Consider the following 21,434-nt stretch of genomic DNA (forward strand, 5'->3'; position numbering starts at 1 on the left):
ACGTTACTTTATTCATTAACGTGCACAAAAATTTTACATTATTTTCTTATGTCTATGTCCAATCTATCGGTTTCTAGCAGCTTGTTTTTTTAGAAAATTAGTGAATGCATTATGTTTGTTTCTATCAATGGATAACGGATTTGTATTTATATACTTTATACAGCAAATGTCTCAAAACGCAGTGGACCAGATGTTACACATACTGTATAACATGTTCCCTAAAGGGTCCCTTTGTGTCCAGTGTTGTCATAAAACAGAAGCAGATGGACCAGTAACCTCCTACTCTTCCAAAAATGCAGTTGAGATTGAACGATGATATTGAGAAATGAGCTGGTAAATTGTGATTTAAAATATAATGTATGAAACTATATTATATTAGACTTTAGAAGGAAAAAAAAATTAGAAATTATGGGTTATGAAAAAAGTATTTATTTATTGGTCATCACTTTTTTATCAGTGGCACACATTGTCGTTAGTGGTGCAACAAAAATAAAACAATAAAACAAATGACTAAAATAATGAAAAGAAAAAACAAAACAAAAGCAACAGAAAAAAAAAATAATATAAACTATAAACCATGGAGTATAGCTTCATGTAAGCACAACATGTGTGCAAATCAAGCACAAACATTACAATATGCAAAAGAAAAATAAAATGGTAGCAGTACAGTATATCTAAAGGTTTTCTTAAATAATAATAACAGTCGATTCGGAAATATTGTATAGTTTGGAGAGAGATTATTTTCACAGATATGGAAATATAAAATAATGTTCTGTAATCTTTAGACTAGAGTAAGAAAAGAAAAATAAAATGGTAGTGGTATAGTATATCTAAACGTTTTCTTAAATAATAATAAAAGTCGGTTACTGAGAGGTTCGGAAATATTGTATGGGGTGGGGAGAGAGTATTGTCACAGATGTGGAAATATAATAGAATGTTCATGTAATCTTTAGAGTAAGTAATATTTAAAGCCATATGATGAATGAAAATGAATACATTTCAAAAATAGATATTGTAGTAATTTTTAAAAAAATGTGATGACTTTAATGCATCATTTAGTAGATTTAATTCAGACACTTCGCTTTGAACGTGAATGGATGACTGAGGGCGACATATCAGACCTGATGTAATCAATAAAAAATATCACACCTCATTTATAGCTATTTGAAACACATTCACATAATGCTGCTGAGAATAATGTATTAGTAATTATAATAAATTGACCTATTAGTCCCAACTGTATATAGTGCATCATGATGCAATACAAAACACTATAATAAATTAAAATGATAAATTTAAGTAATTTGATATAATAAATATATAGCATTTTTCTGTATATAATACAGAAAAATGATAATATGCATAAAAAAACAGTTTTTTACCATTTAAAAGAAAATTTATGTTACCATGTACTTAACGTCTTTAGAATTTAAAATGACATCAATTTAAAACAAAAATATACAATAGAATGATATACTTTAGCTTGTTAAGGATAGCTTTTTTAACAAGATCAAACAGGATTTGGACACAAGACCTTGAGATATTTAGGCAAGCATTAACCACCAAGCCACAACACCATTTTATAAGTTAAACATAGCATAGATTGCTTTCATCCTATACCACAGAAACAATATTCTCTAATTGGATATAATTGGAAAACAAAAATTATTAAATTTATTCATTATGAGATAAAATTAATTAACATTTTGGAATACAAGATATTAAATTACTATATAATAATTATTTAATATATAAATAATAATTAATATAACAGAATTAATTTTGTTTGGCCAATTTATTCTCTAGGAAAAAGAATTAATGTCTTCAAAATTATATTTATTTTAAAATAGTTATTTTTCAAAATACACAAAAAAAATATAATCATGGTATTTCAATAGAATATAATTCTGCTACAATTTATTATTCAAAATTAAAAAAAAAAGAATGTTATGTTTTAATAGAATATAATTCTTCTACTAAAAATAGCAGTTGAATAAACACAAATTATATAAAAATATCAAAAAAAGAGCAAGATGTATTAGAAAAATGACAAGAAAGATTTTGTTCTTCAATCGTAAAAGCTAAAACCATTTCAAAGCAACACAAGATAACAGCTGAATAGAATTAAATCTTCAATAGAAATGAGAATTTTGACTTGCTGTACAAAAGCATTAGGTTATATTAAAATTGCACTTCAAACGCTGTTCAACGCCGAGATGTTTTCAACAACGAAAGAATCTGAGGTCGTTAATATAATCCATCATGCACGGCGCCCCAGTCAACGATAGAATGCAACTTGGTGGTTGTTATTTAAACCCCACGCTGACGCGATCCATATTGTCTCATTAACCACTGATATCATTATCTCATTAATCATTCAGTATTTAGAATGTTAAAATTCAGAGTTAGCAACAAATGTATTAAGGATACTGCATATTACTAAATGAATATCCAATAGTTGAATCGTAATAAATCTAAGGACATTTTTTTGACTTTTAATGTTCATCATTAAAACATATTATAAAATAAATCTAAACAATGAAAAAAAAAAATTAATAATAATAATAATAATATACAAATATTATACATTTCAAATAAAAATCATCATACTGTACATAATGCTTTAAAACAAAATTTAATTCAAAGTCACAGACATTTTAAATAAAGAATAATATTTTGTACAGTTAAGCAATGAAAACTTTATAATTACATTAAAAACAAATTATTATCAATAAACTTAAAGATATACAGTATTGTCCTAGAAAAACATGAAAAAGGAAATTCAGACTTTGAAAAGGTCATTTTGCAGTTTGTAATAAAGTAACGTTCACTTCCAAAGAAAAACAAATGTTTCACTAAAATAATAAAAAGACAAGATAAATGGTCAATTTAACCAAAAACCATTGTCTGACAGACAATTTGACTATTTTTTATGGCAATTTTTTAGTCAAAATGAATAACTATTATGTGACATTAAAATCTCAAATTCAACAAAAAATTGAAGAAAAAAATATTTTTCAGAAAGAAATTTCCAATTTGAAAGGTTAATGTAAATTTCTAATCTATTATAAAAGAATGATTATGGAAATTAATTATTATAAAAAGCACTGATTAATTCATTAATACACTTTGGTCGAGGGGAAAATATTAATTTATCATTGTACTTTAATAAACTACTTAATACACCATGTGATTGCAAACTATTTAATTATTTACAGGTATGATGAAAATTTATAATTAATGGTGCATGAAAGAGCTTTTAAAAATGATTATTATTGATATCTTTATTTGCACAAAATGCAAATATGAAGTGCGAAATTTAATAGGGTTGGAACTTAGAGGTTCTATAGTTTTCACAAACAATCTGCATCTACAATATAAACGTATATGCGCAATTCTGAGATAGGCAGACACACTGCGAAATCTGTTATTGTAATAACCATTGTGAATACGTACCCTGTTTCAGCTATATTCCACAAAACATAGATTTAATAATAATTGTGGCGGAATCCTACAATATTTTTGTATTTTTGGTTACTAAAAATTGAAAGGTTTTCAATCGCAATTTTTCAACCTCGTCAGTAAGTTGTAACACAAGCATACTTTAACCAAAATGGATTCGCTTCATAGTCCCTTCCAGATTCACTGAAGTAACTTTGTATGGTTACCACTATGTTAGGCCTATGCTATTTATAACATTATTGTTTGCATAGGTTAGTTATTTACCATTAATAGACATAATTACAAATTATAACATGATAAATTACGCATAATTTATAGGGTAGATAAAAAAAACGATTACCATATTCAGGCCTATGCTATTCATAACATTATTAGTAGAGTGTGGTTCAAGGTTATGGTAATGATGGTACCATTTTTTGCGCAAAATGAAACAAAATGGGTTTATAAGAACTCACGTGAACCAAACATCTCAAGATACACGTGATCGGAATGAAAAACTATTCGCTCTTGTAGTGGGAAATAAGAAAATGGTAACACGATTTGTTGACTTGTTTAAAATAAGGCTCAAGTTAAACTGATGTATTATTAGCTATTCCGAGAGTCATACGTGCACGCCCTCTAGAATTTTAACTTACCTTATATCTGTAAATGCATCCTCTGGTAGATTCAACATATTGCTAAGTTGTTCAACAACCCTTTCTCCATCGTGTTCTGCTAAACTGTAGATATGAATAGAAAAATAGAATTTACTATTGATTAAAAAATTGCTTTAAAAAATGCATAATTAAATTTTATAATTCTATAAAAATTAATAATTATATAAAATAAATGAAAAATTTAAAAATATAATAAAAAGTTATTTTTTTCTTTTCCATAAATAGTACATAATTACAAAAATTATTAAAATTATCAATGTCACGTAATTGATACTCTAGGCTAGATAAAAAAAACAAATTTGTTAAAATTGCTAACAGGAACATAAAGTGTATCACAAGAAAAAGCAGATTTGAGGTATTTCTGAGTGCATCTGCCAAGAGCGAGTGTCTCTCTTCTTGGTAAACATTATTAACGTTTTATAATCTAAAGAAATGATACCACAAGTATCGTATTTAAGATAATTTAGAAGAAAGCTTTTTGTCTATTTGTTCACCTCCTCTGACTGTTTAATCATTACATTGCCTTACATTACTAAAGCTATTAAAAGTTATTTTTACTTTTTAAAATGTAAATTATCATGTTTGAGTCTGAGACAAGCTACAGTAGCATTTAGCTATGGACCTTTAGTTTATGTACTCAAGTCGATATTATGATGAAATTCCTATCATTTTTAATATAATACATAATATAATAAGATATGGTATTACTCTAAATGAAGTATTTGTAGAATTCCATGCAATTGTATTAATTTACTAGGTGAAGAATTTGACATACAAAAATGTACAGATAGAAATTCCATTCTTTATATGTTTTTGATAGATCATGGATCATAAATCCTAGTCAGTCGTTCTGTTGATTTTTTTTTACAGACTTTGGTATTTTACCTTTGGCTAAAATTAAGAATGATTATAAAATATTAATAATTTGAATTCCTGCATAGAAATAAACTCTGATTTTCAATACATTAACATTTGGACATCTTTAATTAGTGTAGTACTTTGTATTTTGTAAAACTCATTTGGATACAAAAGAGCAAATATGTTACTGATTATAGTACTCGGTATCATTGTTTATTTTACTGAACTTTGATTCTCTGCATAATTAAAAATATCTAAATATAGAGGGCGACATTGATGTTGACAAATTGAAAGATTCTTGGATGCTGTTTGGAAGAAGTAAAAAAAGGAATACCAAAGATTTCATCTAGAGGGCTTCTGGAAATGGGAAATAGCCAAAAGATGATCAATGGAAACCTGCTGATAATGGATTTGTCTTACAAGCAGAGAAAGAAGATGCAGTGCAGGGAGAGATGAAAGAAAAATGTTTCATGTGGTGACTTCTGGAAAAGGAAAGTTGAAAGAAGATCAAGGATGGATCTAATGTATTGCTAGACAAGAGGACGAAAGGGGAGGTTATTGAATATTATGGGAAGAATATATGAGATAGAGTAATGAGTATAAGTAAAGAAAGTTTGTAATGGATAATATAAAGTAGGAAAAGGAGGAAGGAGGAAACAAAGAGAATTGGAAAGAGATGGAAGCAGTAATTGGTTTGGTGAAAAAGGAAAATAATGACCAGAGACCAAGAGTTCAGAGAGAAATTTCTTCTTCTGAAAAAGGAAAATATCTGAAGATATTTATTTGCTACATAATATATATTGAATGTTATAAAAGTTGTTAGAAACCTGCTGAAGATGAATTTGTAGAAGTAAAAAAGAGGAGTTCAGAATCTAGAAAGAAATGCAAATGATGACTTCTGAAATTAATTAAATTTTAAATAAACTTTCAGAAATTAATGGATAGATGGATTTCTTAGACAAAAGTAAAAAACAAAAAAAGAAAGTTAAAGATGTGAGTGAAAAGAACTAATATAGAAAAAATGAAATACATTATTTGATATGGTGACCCTGAAAATGGAAAATGGCTATGAGAAGAAGATTATATAAATTACAAGACTTTCCAGAGAAAATAGCAATTTATATCTTATCAACAAAATCTCATAATCAGAGATTTTTAAATTGAAAACACATTTCGTGTAGTGGCAAGCATTCATGGCTTACACGGAGCTTACAGAATTCGAAATCTATGCATCACAAATTGCTAATTTCAATTAAATCGTTTCATAATATTTCATGTTATGAGGTTTACATGTAGAATTATAATCCGGTAATTTTTCCATTTACAAAACATCTGCTCACTCAAAATTATTTCTGTTTTTTTTCTGTCTGAGTGAAATCAATACAGTTCAATCATTGTACAATTTTGAATATTATATTGTTCTTTATTAGTTTACATTAGAAACTTGGAAAAATTAAAAATCAGATGACTTTAAAATATAAAGCATGCCCCAAACCATTGAGGGCACTAACATTTTCAACAATTACATCCAGACACAAGAGGGCGATATTTAATATTGGATATCAGCAACTATCTGTACTTTTTCTCAATTTTTTAATGAATTCTAATCATTTTAAATATATTTTATATTTTAACATTTTACCTTAATTTAATTTTTTTTTTTTTTTATTGTATAGTGTTTTAGCTATTTATTGAATATATTTCATTGTATTTTTATTGTTTTAATTATGACAGTGAATTTCAATTTCTGTTTAAGTGGACCAATAAAATTTCTTGAATCTAAACAATGTAATATAATAGTATATTCAGGAACTTTCCAAAACATGGCATGATGTACATTGTTGAAAATTGCCAACAAGTTCTAGTAGTAGAGCCTGACTATATACATAATCCTATCACATTCAACAAATCTGTACCACAAAAATAGCATACCAATACAAAATGTAGATGGTAAACTTACGTCTCGTTTGTTATGATGAATACTCTGTTTTTAAGTCTTTCATTTTTCTTGGCAGGTCTTGACGATGTAACTGCCACTTTTACAGTAGTCTCTGTGTCTGGATTGTTGTGGTCATTAAATAAATCTGAAAAAAACACAATAACAACAAAGACTCTTTTTTAATTCTTACTATATCATTAGCTTAGATTATACCTATAAATTTTACAAGCCTATAAATAAAATGTTGCTAAAAAACAAAACAAACTTACATCAAAATATGTTTGGAATGTCAATGATCTTAACAATAGTGTTATGAGCCATACTGGTATAATCTGAAACAGTTTTTACTACACCCTTAGGATGACTTAAACCCCTTTTCACAACATAAACAATTTTTCAATTTCAAACATTTGTTTTCTTTAGATTCATTAAAACAAGTGACAAAAAAATGAATGATGAGTTTTTCTTTTAGAATAACGAATTAAAAGTGGACTTAAGACTTAAGTCTTTTGTCAGGTAATCCTGACAAAAAACCACAAAAATAAAAAATAAAGAAAATTGTGTGTATAAATAAAATAATGAGTACAAACAGCAGTTATGTGATGTAAATCAACAAGGGAGCCCTTCATATGATACATACCCTGTTCTTTTTTTTCCATGTTAACGTCCAAAGGTATTTCATTGTCTGGTTTTACCACTTCTTCAAATGAATTACTCTCTATATTATGAAAAAAAATATTCATTATGACATCATCATAATCATAAACATGTACTGTATTGTCCTCAAAAAACATGAAAAATGAAGATTAATCAAATCAGATTTTGAATAGGCCATTTTGTACTTTAGTTTTAAATGATTAAATTCAACCAAAACCCATTGGCTGGCAGTCAATTTGGCTATTTTTTGCTATTAGTATAAATTAGTTTTTTTTCAGTTAATAATTTTTGTATCGATCTAATTTTTGGTCAATTGAATAACTATTATGGAACATCAAAATGGCATATTCAACAAAAAATGTGGATCAAATTTTTTTTCAGGGGTACAATATATCTTTTAACGTTTAATAGTTTTTAATTTGTATCATACTATGTATATACTGTTTAATGATGACCTACAGTATTTATACGCCCCAATGCAATCTATTGACCCGTCGATATCTTTAAGCGAAAACTCTCTGTCATGTCAATATATCATTTACTTGTGTGCTAAATGGTAATGATTTAATGTTACATAAATCTACAACACGATTTAACTACAGAAATAAAACATATGCTGAAATAATCGGATGTGGATGAATCAATATTATCAATATGTCATCAATTTATTAAATATTTAGCCTACTATGTGAAAAGATAAATATGAGAAAATCATTCAGAATTTATATTTTTAATATATAATTCTTATTCGTATTCTTTTTTATGAAAACATATAATATCTTACTATTTATGTTGACCATTAGCTTCAATCGAAAATTGTCAGATTTTTATTTAGACAATTTCATGTTATGTTATGTGTTATGTCTTGTTAAAGAAAGCTACTACTGTACCAAAACTAAAATAATATTCATACATTCTTTAAATTTACAAAAGTCGTTTACATTTACTTATATTATAGTAGCTAATTATCATTAAGAAATGAAAACAATAATATGTAAATCCACTGATTTATAGTCAGATTAGTGTAAAAAAAATATATAAAACCTCACATTGGCTGGCAGCCAATTTAGATTTTCATCTTAAATGTGGTGATATCTTTAAATTTAGCAAGAAACAGCCACAAATCTATTTAAGTATTTGATTTCGTTGATTCAGAATCTTTATTATATTTGGCCCGTAGTCTTATGTAGTCGACTTCTAGGAAATTAGTCAGTCATGACATCACTATTATTAACAGTACAAATGTCAAATGCATTAGAGATGATGGAGTGATTTCCATGGCAACGAAATCATTATGCACGACAAACAGCTCGCTAAAAAGCATGCATGTTGAGTTGAATGGGATTCATTCAACACGATCCATTTGACAAAATGCATTAGTAGAGATGTAATAAAAATCTTGCTACCATTATTAATATTATAGTAGAATAAACGTTATATCAAATATATTTTAAAGTAAATAAGTAATTTTTAACAGTGTTGAATTCATTGATCGCTTAAATAATATAATTTAATATATAATATATCTTTATTATATTTACAGTATAATTACTGTGTAATACATTGTGCTAAAATAGATATTTTTCAAAATTATTATTATTACATCAAAGATAATATAAAACTGGTTTCTTTTATTTAGTGAATTTAACCGCTTCGTGAATTAATATACCGAAAGTTGAGGGCGTATCAATTTGATTTCTTGTGTGTGCATACAATTTTGAGCTAGCGCTGTTCTACTCTACCACACCGAGGGTGCTAGAGTCCTATCCAATAGGACAATGCCATGAAAACCCAAGTGGTCTAATGGTTAAGATATCTGCATATCAAGCTGCAGTTTCAGATTTTGAATCTCGTTCTATTTTTGATCATTCTCACAGATTTCATCATCATCATTTTAAAATTAATAAATGTTCAGGTTCAGTTTATACCTTGTTCTGTGCTTGTTAATATCTATATCCCTGTACTTTATGTCTATAATAAATTTTCCTTGTTTCTTAAGTACATTACATTATGCAATATCATCATTAACATAATATTCTCATTAACATACTCTTCACTAATTAACACTTGAAAATGTGTTTTTCAAGTTGTTTTCGAAGGCAATCAAATTTTTCTTCAGTGCCAAGTCAAGCGAAATAATAATTGCAATTAAATCGGTTGAAATTCACCTGGGAAGGCAAAAGATTATTGCTGGGATGAAGAATTTAGCTGTGTTAATGATAATGGTGCTATGAAAACAACAATGCCTTTATTTAGAATATTTCTAATTACTCGAAAATCACTGAGATAATAGCTTATGTCTAAAAAAATTATATCTAGGTATAAAATCTATGTTTTAAGATAAAATCTAATCAAGTGTTTATATTCTCTTTTATAATAAACATTATTCCAGACAATAAAAATGGATGGTGCCGTTTCGTTAAATAATGCGACATCTTCTATTTGATGAAATAGAACATTGATGAACATTACTTCCTCCCAAAAACTATTTGAACTTATATTCTTTTTTATTTCATAGATTGGTAAAACTACACAGCAATTTTTATAATGTGTCTAGTTTGTAGGTATTTAATGTATGTAAATACAGTATACACTCCTGGGTACTCAGAGACCCAAAAAAGTGTCCCCTTAATAGGGACGTTGCCTGAATAGGGGATCATGGCCATAGTGTTAAAACATATATTTCTTCATGTTCGTGTCAAATGAAAGTATCCCCTTAATAGGGGTGACCCTGTATTTCAAAGAAGAGATTCTACTCCAATCTGCTTTGTTAATTAAAAACACACTTTCTCATGTTTTTGTCCTTAATAATTATTTTGACAAATTGCTCTCTTAAAGATGGAAATCTTACTTTATCATTCCCGCTCCATTACATCGGCCGTAATTCAAGAAACATAAGATCACTTTAGTAAATACTTATCAAAGATTGATGGATAGTTGAACTTTTAACATCTTATGAAATGATTTGCCGAATGAACTTCGAATGGCATCAAAATTAACAATGAGGTCAAAGATGAGCTGATGTGGACAGAATGTTGATAACAAATTAGTATGTATATTTATTCTGTACCAGAATTCAACAACAATGAGATGCTTTTATGCAGATACCAAAAAAAAAATATATTATATAAAACAAAATGAAATGATTTGCCGAATGAACTATAGATGGCATCAAAATTAACAATGAGGTTAAAGACAGCTGATGTGGACAGAATGTTGATAAAGAATTAGTATGTATATTTATTTTGTACAAGAATTCAACAACAATGAGACGCTTTTGTTCAGATACCAAAAAAAAAAATGATACCAATCTATAAAAATATGTCCCACCTTAAGGTCATGTTGTAAGTACAAGGATGTAAGCGCAACGCAACTAATTTGACCAATCACAACCCGATGAATCATCACATCGTGATCACTAGTAAGATCAATCTTAAAGTGCACATGAGTGACAATTGGTTCATGAAGTTAAATAGAAATAAAATTGTTGAAATAAATTCCTACAAAAATCACTCATCTATAACATTTTTATCGATATTGATTGAAGACCTATATACTCTATTGATTACATAATGTAGTGTAGATCATGCAGGTACACATTGTAGTAAGCATCTACAGTATAGTAAAAGGAATATATAACAGGAATATAATATAATATATATATAATATAATATGTTCTGCTGATCTTTTACCGGTAACACGGTTTGAAAGTCATGGGAGGTTGCTCCGTAATAGTAATAACATTTCACAATTACCATCCAGAACCGCCCGTTTCAGTAACAGTCCAATCCCTTATTTTATCCGCCTGCTTAACGCCTGATCTTCACTCATTTTTGTATAATTTATTATTTTGTATGTTTCAAATTTTGTATATTTTTATTGGTCTAGGTACATGCATGTAAAAGTTACCCACAATCTGGCCTTTGGCCACTAGTGGTAACTTGTGGCATGGTGGTGTTTAATGTTTTTGATGTTTTATATGAAATAAAGAATAATAATAATATCACAATAGGATAAAAATGACCAGAATTGTGGTTTTTATATTGGAGTTGGTGGTACACGCACTACTGTTAACTATAAAATAATGACTATTGCCAGTATACTATTACCTAGTTATACATTAACCATACTGTGTACTACTGTAATTGTTAAACCGTGCTATAAACTGTACTTTTAGTAGAAGCAACATATTTCATGAAGACGACACAGATTCCATCTGTCCCTCTTTTGCATGGATAATAACGCTTTTTGATCTTGTGCTCCAATCTCTCGCGTAACCTTTGAATTTTACTGATTTTACTAAAATGATGATAAATTTGTATTATGCCTATATGATAATGCACATTCACTATTCATTTTAGAAATTCACATGGAAGATAAATCAAATCTCTAGAAAAAAGTTAAATTGATTAGACAAGTATGTACAGAGTAAGAACTTATCAATACATAAACCTTGTAGGTTCTACAGTAATTATTATCCCATCCTTTTATTACAGCAGCATTCATCTATTTTTTTTAAACAGAATATTCTATTTTTAAAATCAATGTCTGGCAGGCTTTGGTTAAGGATCAAGATAAAAGGAGGTTTTAGGAAAAGAGAGAGATCATTGGTTACATAACGCTCTAGCCTTGACCTATACAGACCCTAAAAAATAACAGATCAAAACAAAATATAGCTGCGTAAATCTGCCTAAACGAAACCCTCTCTGGGATGATGAGAAGGATCAACATCAGACTTGACTGAAGTGACCTGTTCTGAAATGGATTTTTCGCACTCGTACCGAATGAAGTATGTGCAACGAGTTCAGACATTTGATGATCATTTGTAACACAATACAGTACTTGCAACTTAAGACAAGGAATTGATCAAGCGCTCAAATAGTTCCCGTGTGAATTGGCTGATGATCATATGTAAACTTTTGACTGTAATAACCTTCATAAATTAACCCTTAAATTTGATAGCTACTGTATACATAATAATAATATCAGAAATATTCTAAGAAAATAATTAATATGGAAGCACATAAATAAATCAGAAACTCTCGGAAAATAAGAAACTCTTAGAAAATTTGAAACTCTTAGAAAATCTAAAACTCTCGGAAAATTAGAAACTCTAAGAAAATCAGAAACTCTCAGAAAAAATCAGAAACTCTTGGAAAATTAGAAATTCTCTCAAAAACAAAAATTCATCGAAATTTAGAAGCTCATCGAAAATTAGCAGATTTGGAAAATGAGAAACAAAAACAGAAACATAACAGTAACACAAAATAAAATGAAAAAATTAATGATCATTTAACCAAAGCTAATTAGTTTAACAATTTTTTAGAGATATGTATTTTAATTTTACTCTAAAGGTTGAGTGCTCATATGCGACCAAATTAAAATTGGTTGACAATAAAAACGATATTTCTTTCACTGTTTCTAGGAAGATAATTTATTATGCAATGGTAAATACATACAGTATTTGAAAAGCATTATCATGTACCCTTAATAGAGTATTTTAATTTTACTCTAAAGGTTGAGTGCTCATATGCGACCAAATTAAAATTGGTTGACAATAAAAACGATATTTCTTTCACTGTTTCTAGGAAGATAATTTATTATGCAATGGTAAATACATACAGTATTTGGAAAGCATTATAATGTACAATACTAAAATATGAAATGAATTTTAATTTAGTTACTATTGATTAAGTATATTACTATTGATTAGGCAGTATTGAGTGGGTGTAGGATATGGGGCTAGTTTCGTGTTTTTGGTGGGTGTTGTGTATTTGAGTGTGGGTGTTTTTAATGCGTAGTATACGTCATTGTGAAATCACGTCAACAGTCTGCACCGATATGTTTTGCTATAAAACACAATTGATTGTGAAAATAATTGAAATGGAAACACTATATATTTAATTACAATTGATTTTAGAATTTGACAATTTAATTTGTTTACTGCTTAGAATAGGTTAAAATTGTGAGGATGGCCGTCACAGTTTGTATAAAAAAACATCAATACATTGTAAACAGCCTATATGTAAAGATATTTAACAAAACCGAAGATTACATTTACAAACATTAAATTATTATTATTATTATTAAATGGACCTATCGAACATGGCTGTTCTTTACGGATATTCAGATTAAATTTATTGTCATAGTATAAACCTACAATGAAATTATAACAGCTCGAAAAACAATATGAATAACACATTTATTTATAGATACCAACTACGCATTTAGAGTTTTAATGGTAGACAGAAAGAAGCTCTTGATCGTGTATGGGATATGTATGGAGTTCTATAGCATAGACCAGATGGCATGTCCAGGATGAAAAGGTCATTTATAAGATCAGAGGCCATAATAAACCATGAATTTGCAAACATTTTGATGCCGACCAATGAGCAGACACAAACATGATCAGTAATTTTAAATTAGCCAATAAACCGACACAACTGTGCTCTAGTACGATACTTAATTTTAAACACAGGAAAGTTAATTTTTGTGTGTGAACACATTGACTCAAAATGCTGTCAGTCTGAACATAGCCTAAAGATCTGTCTACACTATCAAAAAGTGTGATGTGCCCAAATATGGTAGTGATATGCCTAAATATGGTATGATATGACACCATCATGTCCATCTATGGGCACATCACATTTTTTTGTCACATAAAGATTGATAGTGTATACAAGGCTCAATACAATTGTCAAGACATTTCTAGTTATAACCAAATCGTGAGTTGCCTTGGGAGAAAAATACTATTATCATCTACATATTGTTGCAATTACATTAAAGACACATAATACAATGGATCATTTTCCTAATCCGAGCCTTGGAGTTGTCACATGTGCTTTTAATATCTATTTACAGTCAAACAAGAGTTTGTATAATCACTGTTTCTGTTGCCAAGGTAATGCTTTTAGTGCAAGACAAGTATCTTATTTATATAGCACTCAAAAGAATATTCAAAGATGAAGCTTGCATTCGCATGGTAATTGGATTCGCAGAAATTATTGCCAAACAGAGAGAATAACAAAGAGCTGCATTTTCATAAGGATACTTTTATGGGAGAAAACAGATTTGCACGTAATAACGAATGATGTACTAATTAACGATATTGTATTGTGTTGCAGGTTTTTACGTCATAAAATGTAATTTTTTATATACTGAGTTGTTTAAATTGTGCGGTTTTATAGAAAGTTGTACAAATAACTTATAACTTTCTATATTAACAACGCTATTGATTAAGATATCATATTATTTTAGCAACCCCTATTATTTCACAGCCTTTAATATTCCTAATAAAATACTATGGTTAATTTTATATCTATCCTAAAAATGTTCACTTTACCAAGTGTCACAGCATAAAAAGTGTTCACTACTTTAAAGCATGTCTTTTATTCTACAGCCATTTTATTGTGGTATATCATAAAAAATATTTATATTCAGTGCAGTACACACAATTACCAGAGGTGCCTTGATTTTAGAAATTCAAAAGTTTTCTTCTTTTCTATCTATAACTCTTTTTCATCTTTCTTTTACTACAAAAATAACAATAAATAGTGTTTAAATAATAAATAATATTTGTTTACTTGCCTGTTGGTCTTGGATGTATTTTCCTAGGTATTGAAACAGTCGGTTCACGTTGTTTGTCAGGAACAACATATTCACCAGCATATTGTTGTTCCAGCTGCGGTTCAATTAGTTCCTCTTGTTGGTCATCCACTATCATTCCATTTTCTGTAAACTCAATTGCATCTGCTATTCCATCTGTACCAGAATCTTCTAAGATTTCCACATCTGTGAGAGGTTTTGGTGTAAGTGATGGGTAAGTATCCAGTAGAATTAGCAAAGCTTGGTCTAACAATAAACTCTTTTCATCTTCCGTCAACTGCACCCACCATGTGGGATCAAAATCGGCAAATGATTCGTATAACTTTTTCATCAACGTCTGTATATCTTTCAATGAAAGATCTTTAAAATAAAATATTGAAAACATTTATTCCATGAATGCCACAAGAAAAATCCTGGAGCCAGAATTTAATCTTGAGAAAAGCATGATAACCACAATATGAATAAAGCAAAAACTTGTTTTTGGAGATTATATTTGTTATGATATTTACTGAGCTTTACATTCAGAAAGAAGTTTGTCTAGTCACTTTATCATTCTTAATATAAATACAATCTACAAAAACAAGTTTTTGCTTTATTCATTATCTTCATGAATCTTCACTATCTTTGAGAGAGGCACAGGATTGGTTGCTCTGAAGATGTCACCACTTTTTTTCTGATTTATGCTTACAGTTTGCAAACATAGCTAAACATAAAAATGCTATATTCTGCTTTTTTATGCTATTTCAAACTTTAACCAAAGCTTATTGCATCAAAGGCACTTTGCCCTGAAAAAGCGCCAAAGTTGTAAACAATACCTTACCATTTAACAGGTTCTGAGCATTAATACTGTTTTGGTTGGTAGACTCTCTATCATAATCTTGCTTATCATTTTCTTCAAAAACGACACTTTCAACATTTTCCTCATCCTTCACTTCCACATCTTCTTTAATCCAGTTATTCCCTTGGTCATCTTTAGTAATGTCTTCAAACATCCAAGCTTCACCAGCTTCTGCTTCCTTATCTTCTGTGCCATCCATCTGCCATTGTTGATCTTCTGTCTGCTCGTTCACACTGAATTCATTGTAAATATTACCAATTTCTTCTTCTAACGCAACTTTCTCTAAATACTCTAAATATTTTTCATAATACATCTCTTGAAGAGCATCAGACATTTTATTTACATCGGTCTTCGACTTATGTCGATGAGGTGGTTTCTTTTTGGGTTTCTGTTGACGGGGTTTGTTATAAGAGGCATCTAATCTGTTATCTCTTAAATTATTCTCATATTCTGCAGTCTCTAACATTTCCAAATCATTTAGGATAATGTTCATACCAGCAGATGAAAAATCTGAATCGTTTGGTATAAGGGGTGGCTTTTTATCACTGTACAAATCTAATTCATGTCGATATGGTTTTAAGACAACCTTCAAAGAGTGCTGGAAAGCAAGAAAAGTATGATTACTAATAAAAAGTTGGTAATTATAATTTTTATTTGATATATATATCTTCACCTTTATCTTCTACAGTATATAACAAACATGATGACTAGACCATCCTAGTTTAAACTCAATATTTTGCAAAACTTCAAATCTTTAAACCATTTTATATCATTTTTCAACCTTATTGCTGAGCCGTTTTGAGTTTCGCATTCTGTAGTTTCATCAGTAATATTCAAAGGCAATTGTCTGTTGTAAATATACTCAAATAGAATATGACAGTTCATTTGCGACTGAAGGAAGCCATGAATATGAAGTACCTACAGTACACCATGAAAGTATTCTTTACATGTTTTCTTGAAATGCCTAGTAGAAATTTGGATAATCCTAATGACAAGTATTACCTGGGCAAAAGGATTATGCCAGCCATACCCTCGAGATAGTAAATATTCTATCGCATTTTTTAGTTGAATATACCCTGCAGGATCGAGGTCGTAGGCATAGACTGAGGCTGAACGATGTGCGCACGTACCAAACAATTTATCTATAATCAAAATAAAAAATAACAATTGTAAAAATGTTAAAAGCACCCTATTCTGTGTCTAGATTTCTCCAGTTTCATAGGAATATATGGTAATACAATATTACATGTGTTTCCCATGTATCATACCATAACCTAACCCATATCCTAAACTTACATGATGTGATACAAATTAGATACTGTATAACCAAATACTGGGCAGATATTGCAGTTACTGTATGTAGATATACAGCACTGAGAATCAGTAAAAGCATCAAAAAGAGTATACAGTATGTTTTATTTGACAGTACTGAGAACAATGTAAAAATGTAGGAGGCTCTTTGGAATGTTGGAAAATCATCTTAAGCGCCTGTTCTCTGTACTTACTGTCTCCATATCTGTCAAGTAGCATAAGCAAATTTTTTTTTAATATAAAATTTCACATGTATCACATGTGACAATGTGAAATACATGGAGTAACCAGCATCATAGATTCCCTTGGAGTTTCCATGATTCCCTTATACTCTATAAAGTCTAAATGATTCTCTTCATGGCATTTCCATGATTCCCGTGTCCCCAGAATCACATTGCATATAGTCTCCATGACTATCCATGACTCAATTGGATCCCCAGAATCACCTACAGTACTGTAGGCACAATGATTTCCTTCTAGTCTCTGGATTTCATTGTGTAATTTCCCTTGTTAGTGTCTTCATATACCTCCCTTGAAGTCCCCAGGATCACATATATTGTATGTATTGTTTCTATGACTCCATATCATGGAGAGTTAACTTCATGGAGAGTTGGGGACATGTAAAGTTGGAGTCACAGAGAGTCTAGGATTTCCTTGAAGTTTCCTTGACCAGCTCTAGGATTTCATTTAGAGTCTTATTTTCCTAGAGTTTTCACAATATTGTCTCCCCTTAAAATACTAAACTATCTTTCAGTGTATTATAAATGATATACAATAGCACTGTACAAATGTCTACTCATCTTAACTAAAAGTAATCGGTATTTTGTAAAAAGGAGATATTAATGATTACATATCAAATTGATAGATTCTATACAGAATTATATTTAAAGTTAGATTACAAAAAGATTTTAAGAGATGGAAATGAAATAATAAATGATTACAATTCGCTGAAGAGCTTGGGATCCATTATAACAATGGTACACTGTCATCAATCTATCATTAATGAACAGGAAGCCAGTTAGCCATGGGCATAATCAACCGACCAATCAGAACACTCGCTACTTTAATGAGCATGCTCTGCATAATAAATACACTATTGTTCAACATTTTAATCAGTGTGGACATATAGAAAATAATGTTTGATCATTAGATCCTGTTCAAATGATAATTAGGTAATCTTGAGATAGCGGTAATGGTCAGAAGATGATCACTTGAAATCATTAACATTCGTACTAAGTACTATTGCATGCCTTAATCTTTTTCATTTATCTCTGAACATTATAATAAGTAATAATATTATATGAATATCAATTCCTCACTAATTAAACCTCTCTGTCAAAGTCAAAACCAAACCGTAATATATACAAATATTTTTTTGTTACTAATTCTGCATTTAAATTCTTTGTTTTATCACACAATGAGTTAGACTCCCTTCGATTTTTCTCAATCTCTAATTTTTTTTCTCTCAAAATTTTGAAATTTGTTTGGTCATCATATGAAATGGCCACTAAAAAATAATGATTTTGATCTCTTAATTAGCAAGGTACGGGCTAACAAACGTTTTGCTAATTAGTACAATGCTGTCGAAAGTTCGACAACATTATCCATGATAACACTTTAACCACTTTGGTGACAATCAAGGAGATAGTTGGAAAAACTCTTGAAAAAATTCAGCAAAGCAGCAGCTGACATAAACTACTTTAAACAATTTTAAAACATTCAGCGTTTTCCGAAATGTACAGTATCGATACCTTGTATGTTCAAATGGTCATATCTCAGTAAGTTGATTTTGGTGTCAGGTAATGAAGTGTTACAGTACTGTACATATTTAAATATTAGGATTCATAGAAATTATTATTTAAAGTTAAATTAAAATTCAATCTTTGTGTGATGTAAAATATAATATGAAGTCCCCATGAAAATTCTAAAAATTGGCGCTTCAACAGTTTTTGAGTTGAATTGAGTTGTCAACAAAACTGGGAAGATAATGCCATTCTTTTTTTACATATCCAGACTTATAAGAAATGCTGTCCTAGAGACTAAGAAATACCGGAATGGTGTCCGGCGGGGGATAGTTTATTACCATTAGTTAGGGTCTAATGTAAAGCACCTAGAGGGGTCAGTGATCCATTAGGCGCTATATAAATATTGTTTATTATTATTATTACTACAGTACTTCATGCAAATTGGGTAGGAGGGGTTTGGGGGATTAAAGAAGTCTTTCTCTTGGAGAGGTGTATTGATCTGGGGGGAAATTGTCTAGATAAGAAGCAGCTGTCCTAGAATTCTCCATTGGTAAATATCATCACACTACTAACCTTCACGACATACTTCACGAGTAGAACACACCGGACTGAAGCGACAACCTAAAAGATAAAATAAATGCAACAATGTTAAATATGGATGAAACCATTATCGTTACAAGAGAGATTTCAGAGAGATGTTTTTAGCAATAATTTTATTATGCTTATTTAAACATATTGTAGTTAATTTATCTCTATTTATTTATTTTTGTTTCTTTATTTTTATCTGTTGTTTTTCTGTATTACTGTAATTCTCTCCTGTACAATTGGTGAACCTTGAGTTTTACAATGTCGGCTGGAAAATGATAAAAGAAATGCATAATTAAATTAAACATTCTTGTTATTGTTATTATCATATTCAGACAAAGAAGATAGGCCTACATAAGCAAATGTATCAATGTATAACAAAGACAAATTCTAGTCACTCTGAGCTACCAGAAAGTACAAAAAAGCAACCACTGTCACTAAAGGTGTGTACACTGTCTACATTTCTTTATTGTGCATTTCTATCTTTATCTGATTTTATCTAATTTGATAATATATTCAATTCTATATAATGGATTGAAGTACACACGTCAATAAACGACCAAGAACGTCACAGTAGACAAAAAGGTTGTGAAATTTATCAACTTTCTAAATTATATAGTAATGCAATTTAAATTAACATAATTAAGTCAGTTTTTAATAATTCAGTTTGTTGGAGACTTGTTTAATTTAATTAAAATTACCTGTAGTATTGAAGTCATCTTTTTTTCACAACCATTTCATACCTTTCAATTAAATTGTGTAGTTGTTATAGTGTTGATATTTTAATTGTTTAATTTTGTGGTTAGAATATGTCGGACTACAATGCTGTAGCCACGAGAAATAAAGTGGTGAGCTGGTGGCAAGAAGAAGAAGAAACAATCTGTGTACTGGCGACCAGGTTGTCAAAGGCGACTTTGTGAAAAAGTGGTCAGGTTGAAACCTTACCAACTGTACTGGTGCATGGCTCTGGACTACAGTCAACCATTTAAAATCTGTTATTTTCAATTACTGTACCACTTTGGAAATCAGTGCACTAGTACTGAAAGTGCTTGCAGAATAAAGAAAGAATAAATAAATAAATAAATAAATGAGCTCGGTACACAATATTAAGAATCAGAGATTCACATTATAAAATCTATGTATATTTTCAGGCGATTGAATAATATCAATATGAGAGGGAAGGAGTCTCAATACTGTAGCCTGAAAACCCTTACCATTTTACACCATGTCGCTCTCTGATATTTCTATACATAACAGGCCTACTTAATCAGTATGATTTCCCTTCCGTGGTTTTCTTACTCTGTAAGGTGGCATAATATTGATTGAACCCTTTAATACCTTATTTACAGCCACATAACATCTGCTAGCAGTCAGAAATGTATACCTGTTACCTTCTATTATCCTTTAAAAATGTATTTTCCCCCAAAAACATGAAAAATGAAGATTAATAAAATCAGACTTTGAATTTGTTAGTTAATCACTTCCGTAGGAAAGAAATCCTCCAAAAATAATGTTTTCACTTCAAACAAAATTCAACAAAAAACCCTGACTACAGTATTTTAGGTTAATGTATTTTTTTTTTAATCCAATTTTTTGTCAAAGGGAATAATTGTGTGTTGTAAAAATGGCATATCTAACAAAAAAAAATAAAAAAATTGTTTTTCAAGGGGAAAATATATCTAACAATACAAATTAAATATTTGGATTTAAAAATTTTTTTTTGCTAAGGGTTTTTGGGTCCCGTTGGAAAAAAAGCCCTGAACACTTTTTGGCGTTCC

At 29.5% G+C, this 21,434-nt stretch overlaps 1 protein-coding gene across 4 annotated transcripts in view; it reads right to left on the bottom strand.

The window, feature by feature from the left end:
- Positions 1-21,434, bottom strand: part of LOC144839828 (receptor-type tyrosine-protein phosphatase N2-like) — a 109,883-nt gene that overhangs the window by 79,974 nt on the left and 8,475 nt on the right. The window contains exons 2-9 of one of the 4 annotated variants that reach the window (XM_078695365.1): positions 19,645-19,692; positions 17,018-17,157; positions 15,998-16,613; positions 15,242-15,537; positions 15,156-15,205; positions 7,556-7,629; positions 6,937-7,060; positions 4,098-4,181 (exon numbers count right to left, since the gene is read on the bottom strand). In XM_078695365.1, coding sequence (XP_078551491.1) covers positions 4,098-4,181; positions 6,937-7,060; positions 7,556-7,629; positions 15,156-15,205; positions 15,242-15,537; positions 15,998-16,613; positions 17,018-17,157; positions 19,645-19,692 — 1,432 coding nt within the window. Of the gene's footprint in view, positions 1-4,097; positions 4,182-6,936; positions 7,061-7,555; positions 7,634-15,155; positions 15,538-15,997; positions 16,614-17,017; positions 17,158-19,644; positions 19,693-21,434 lie in introns of all 4 variants that reach the window. The other 3 variants (XM_078695364.1, XM_078695362.1, XM_078695361.1) reach the window with 3 other exon arrangements.

This window comes from Antedon bifida, chromosome 4 (genome assembly GCF_963402885.1).
Source record: "Antedon bifida chromosome 4, ecAntBifi1.1, whole genome shotgun sequence".
Lineage (NCBI taxonomy): Eukaryota > Metazoa > Echinodermata > Crinoidea > Comatulida > Antedonidae > Antedon > Antedon bifida.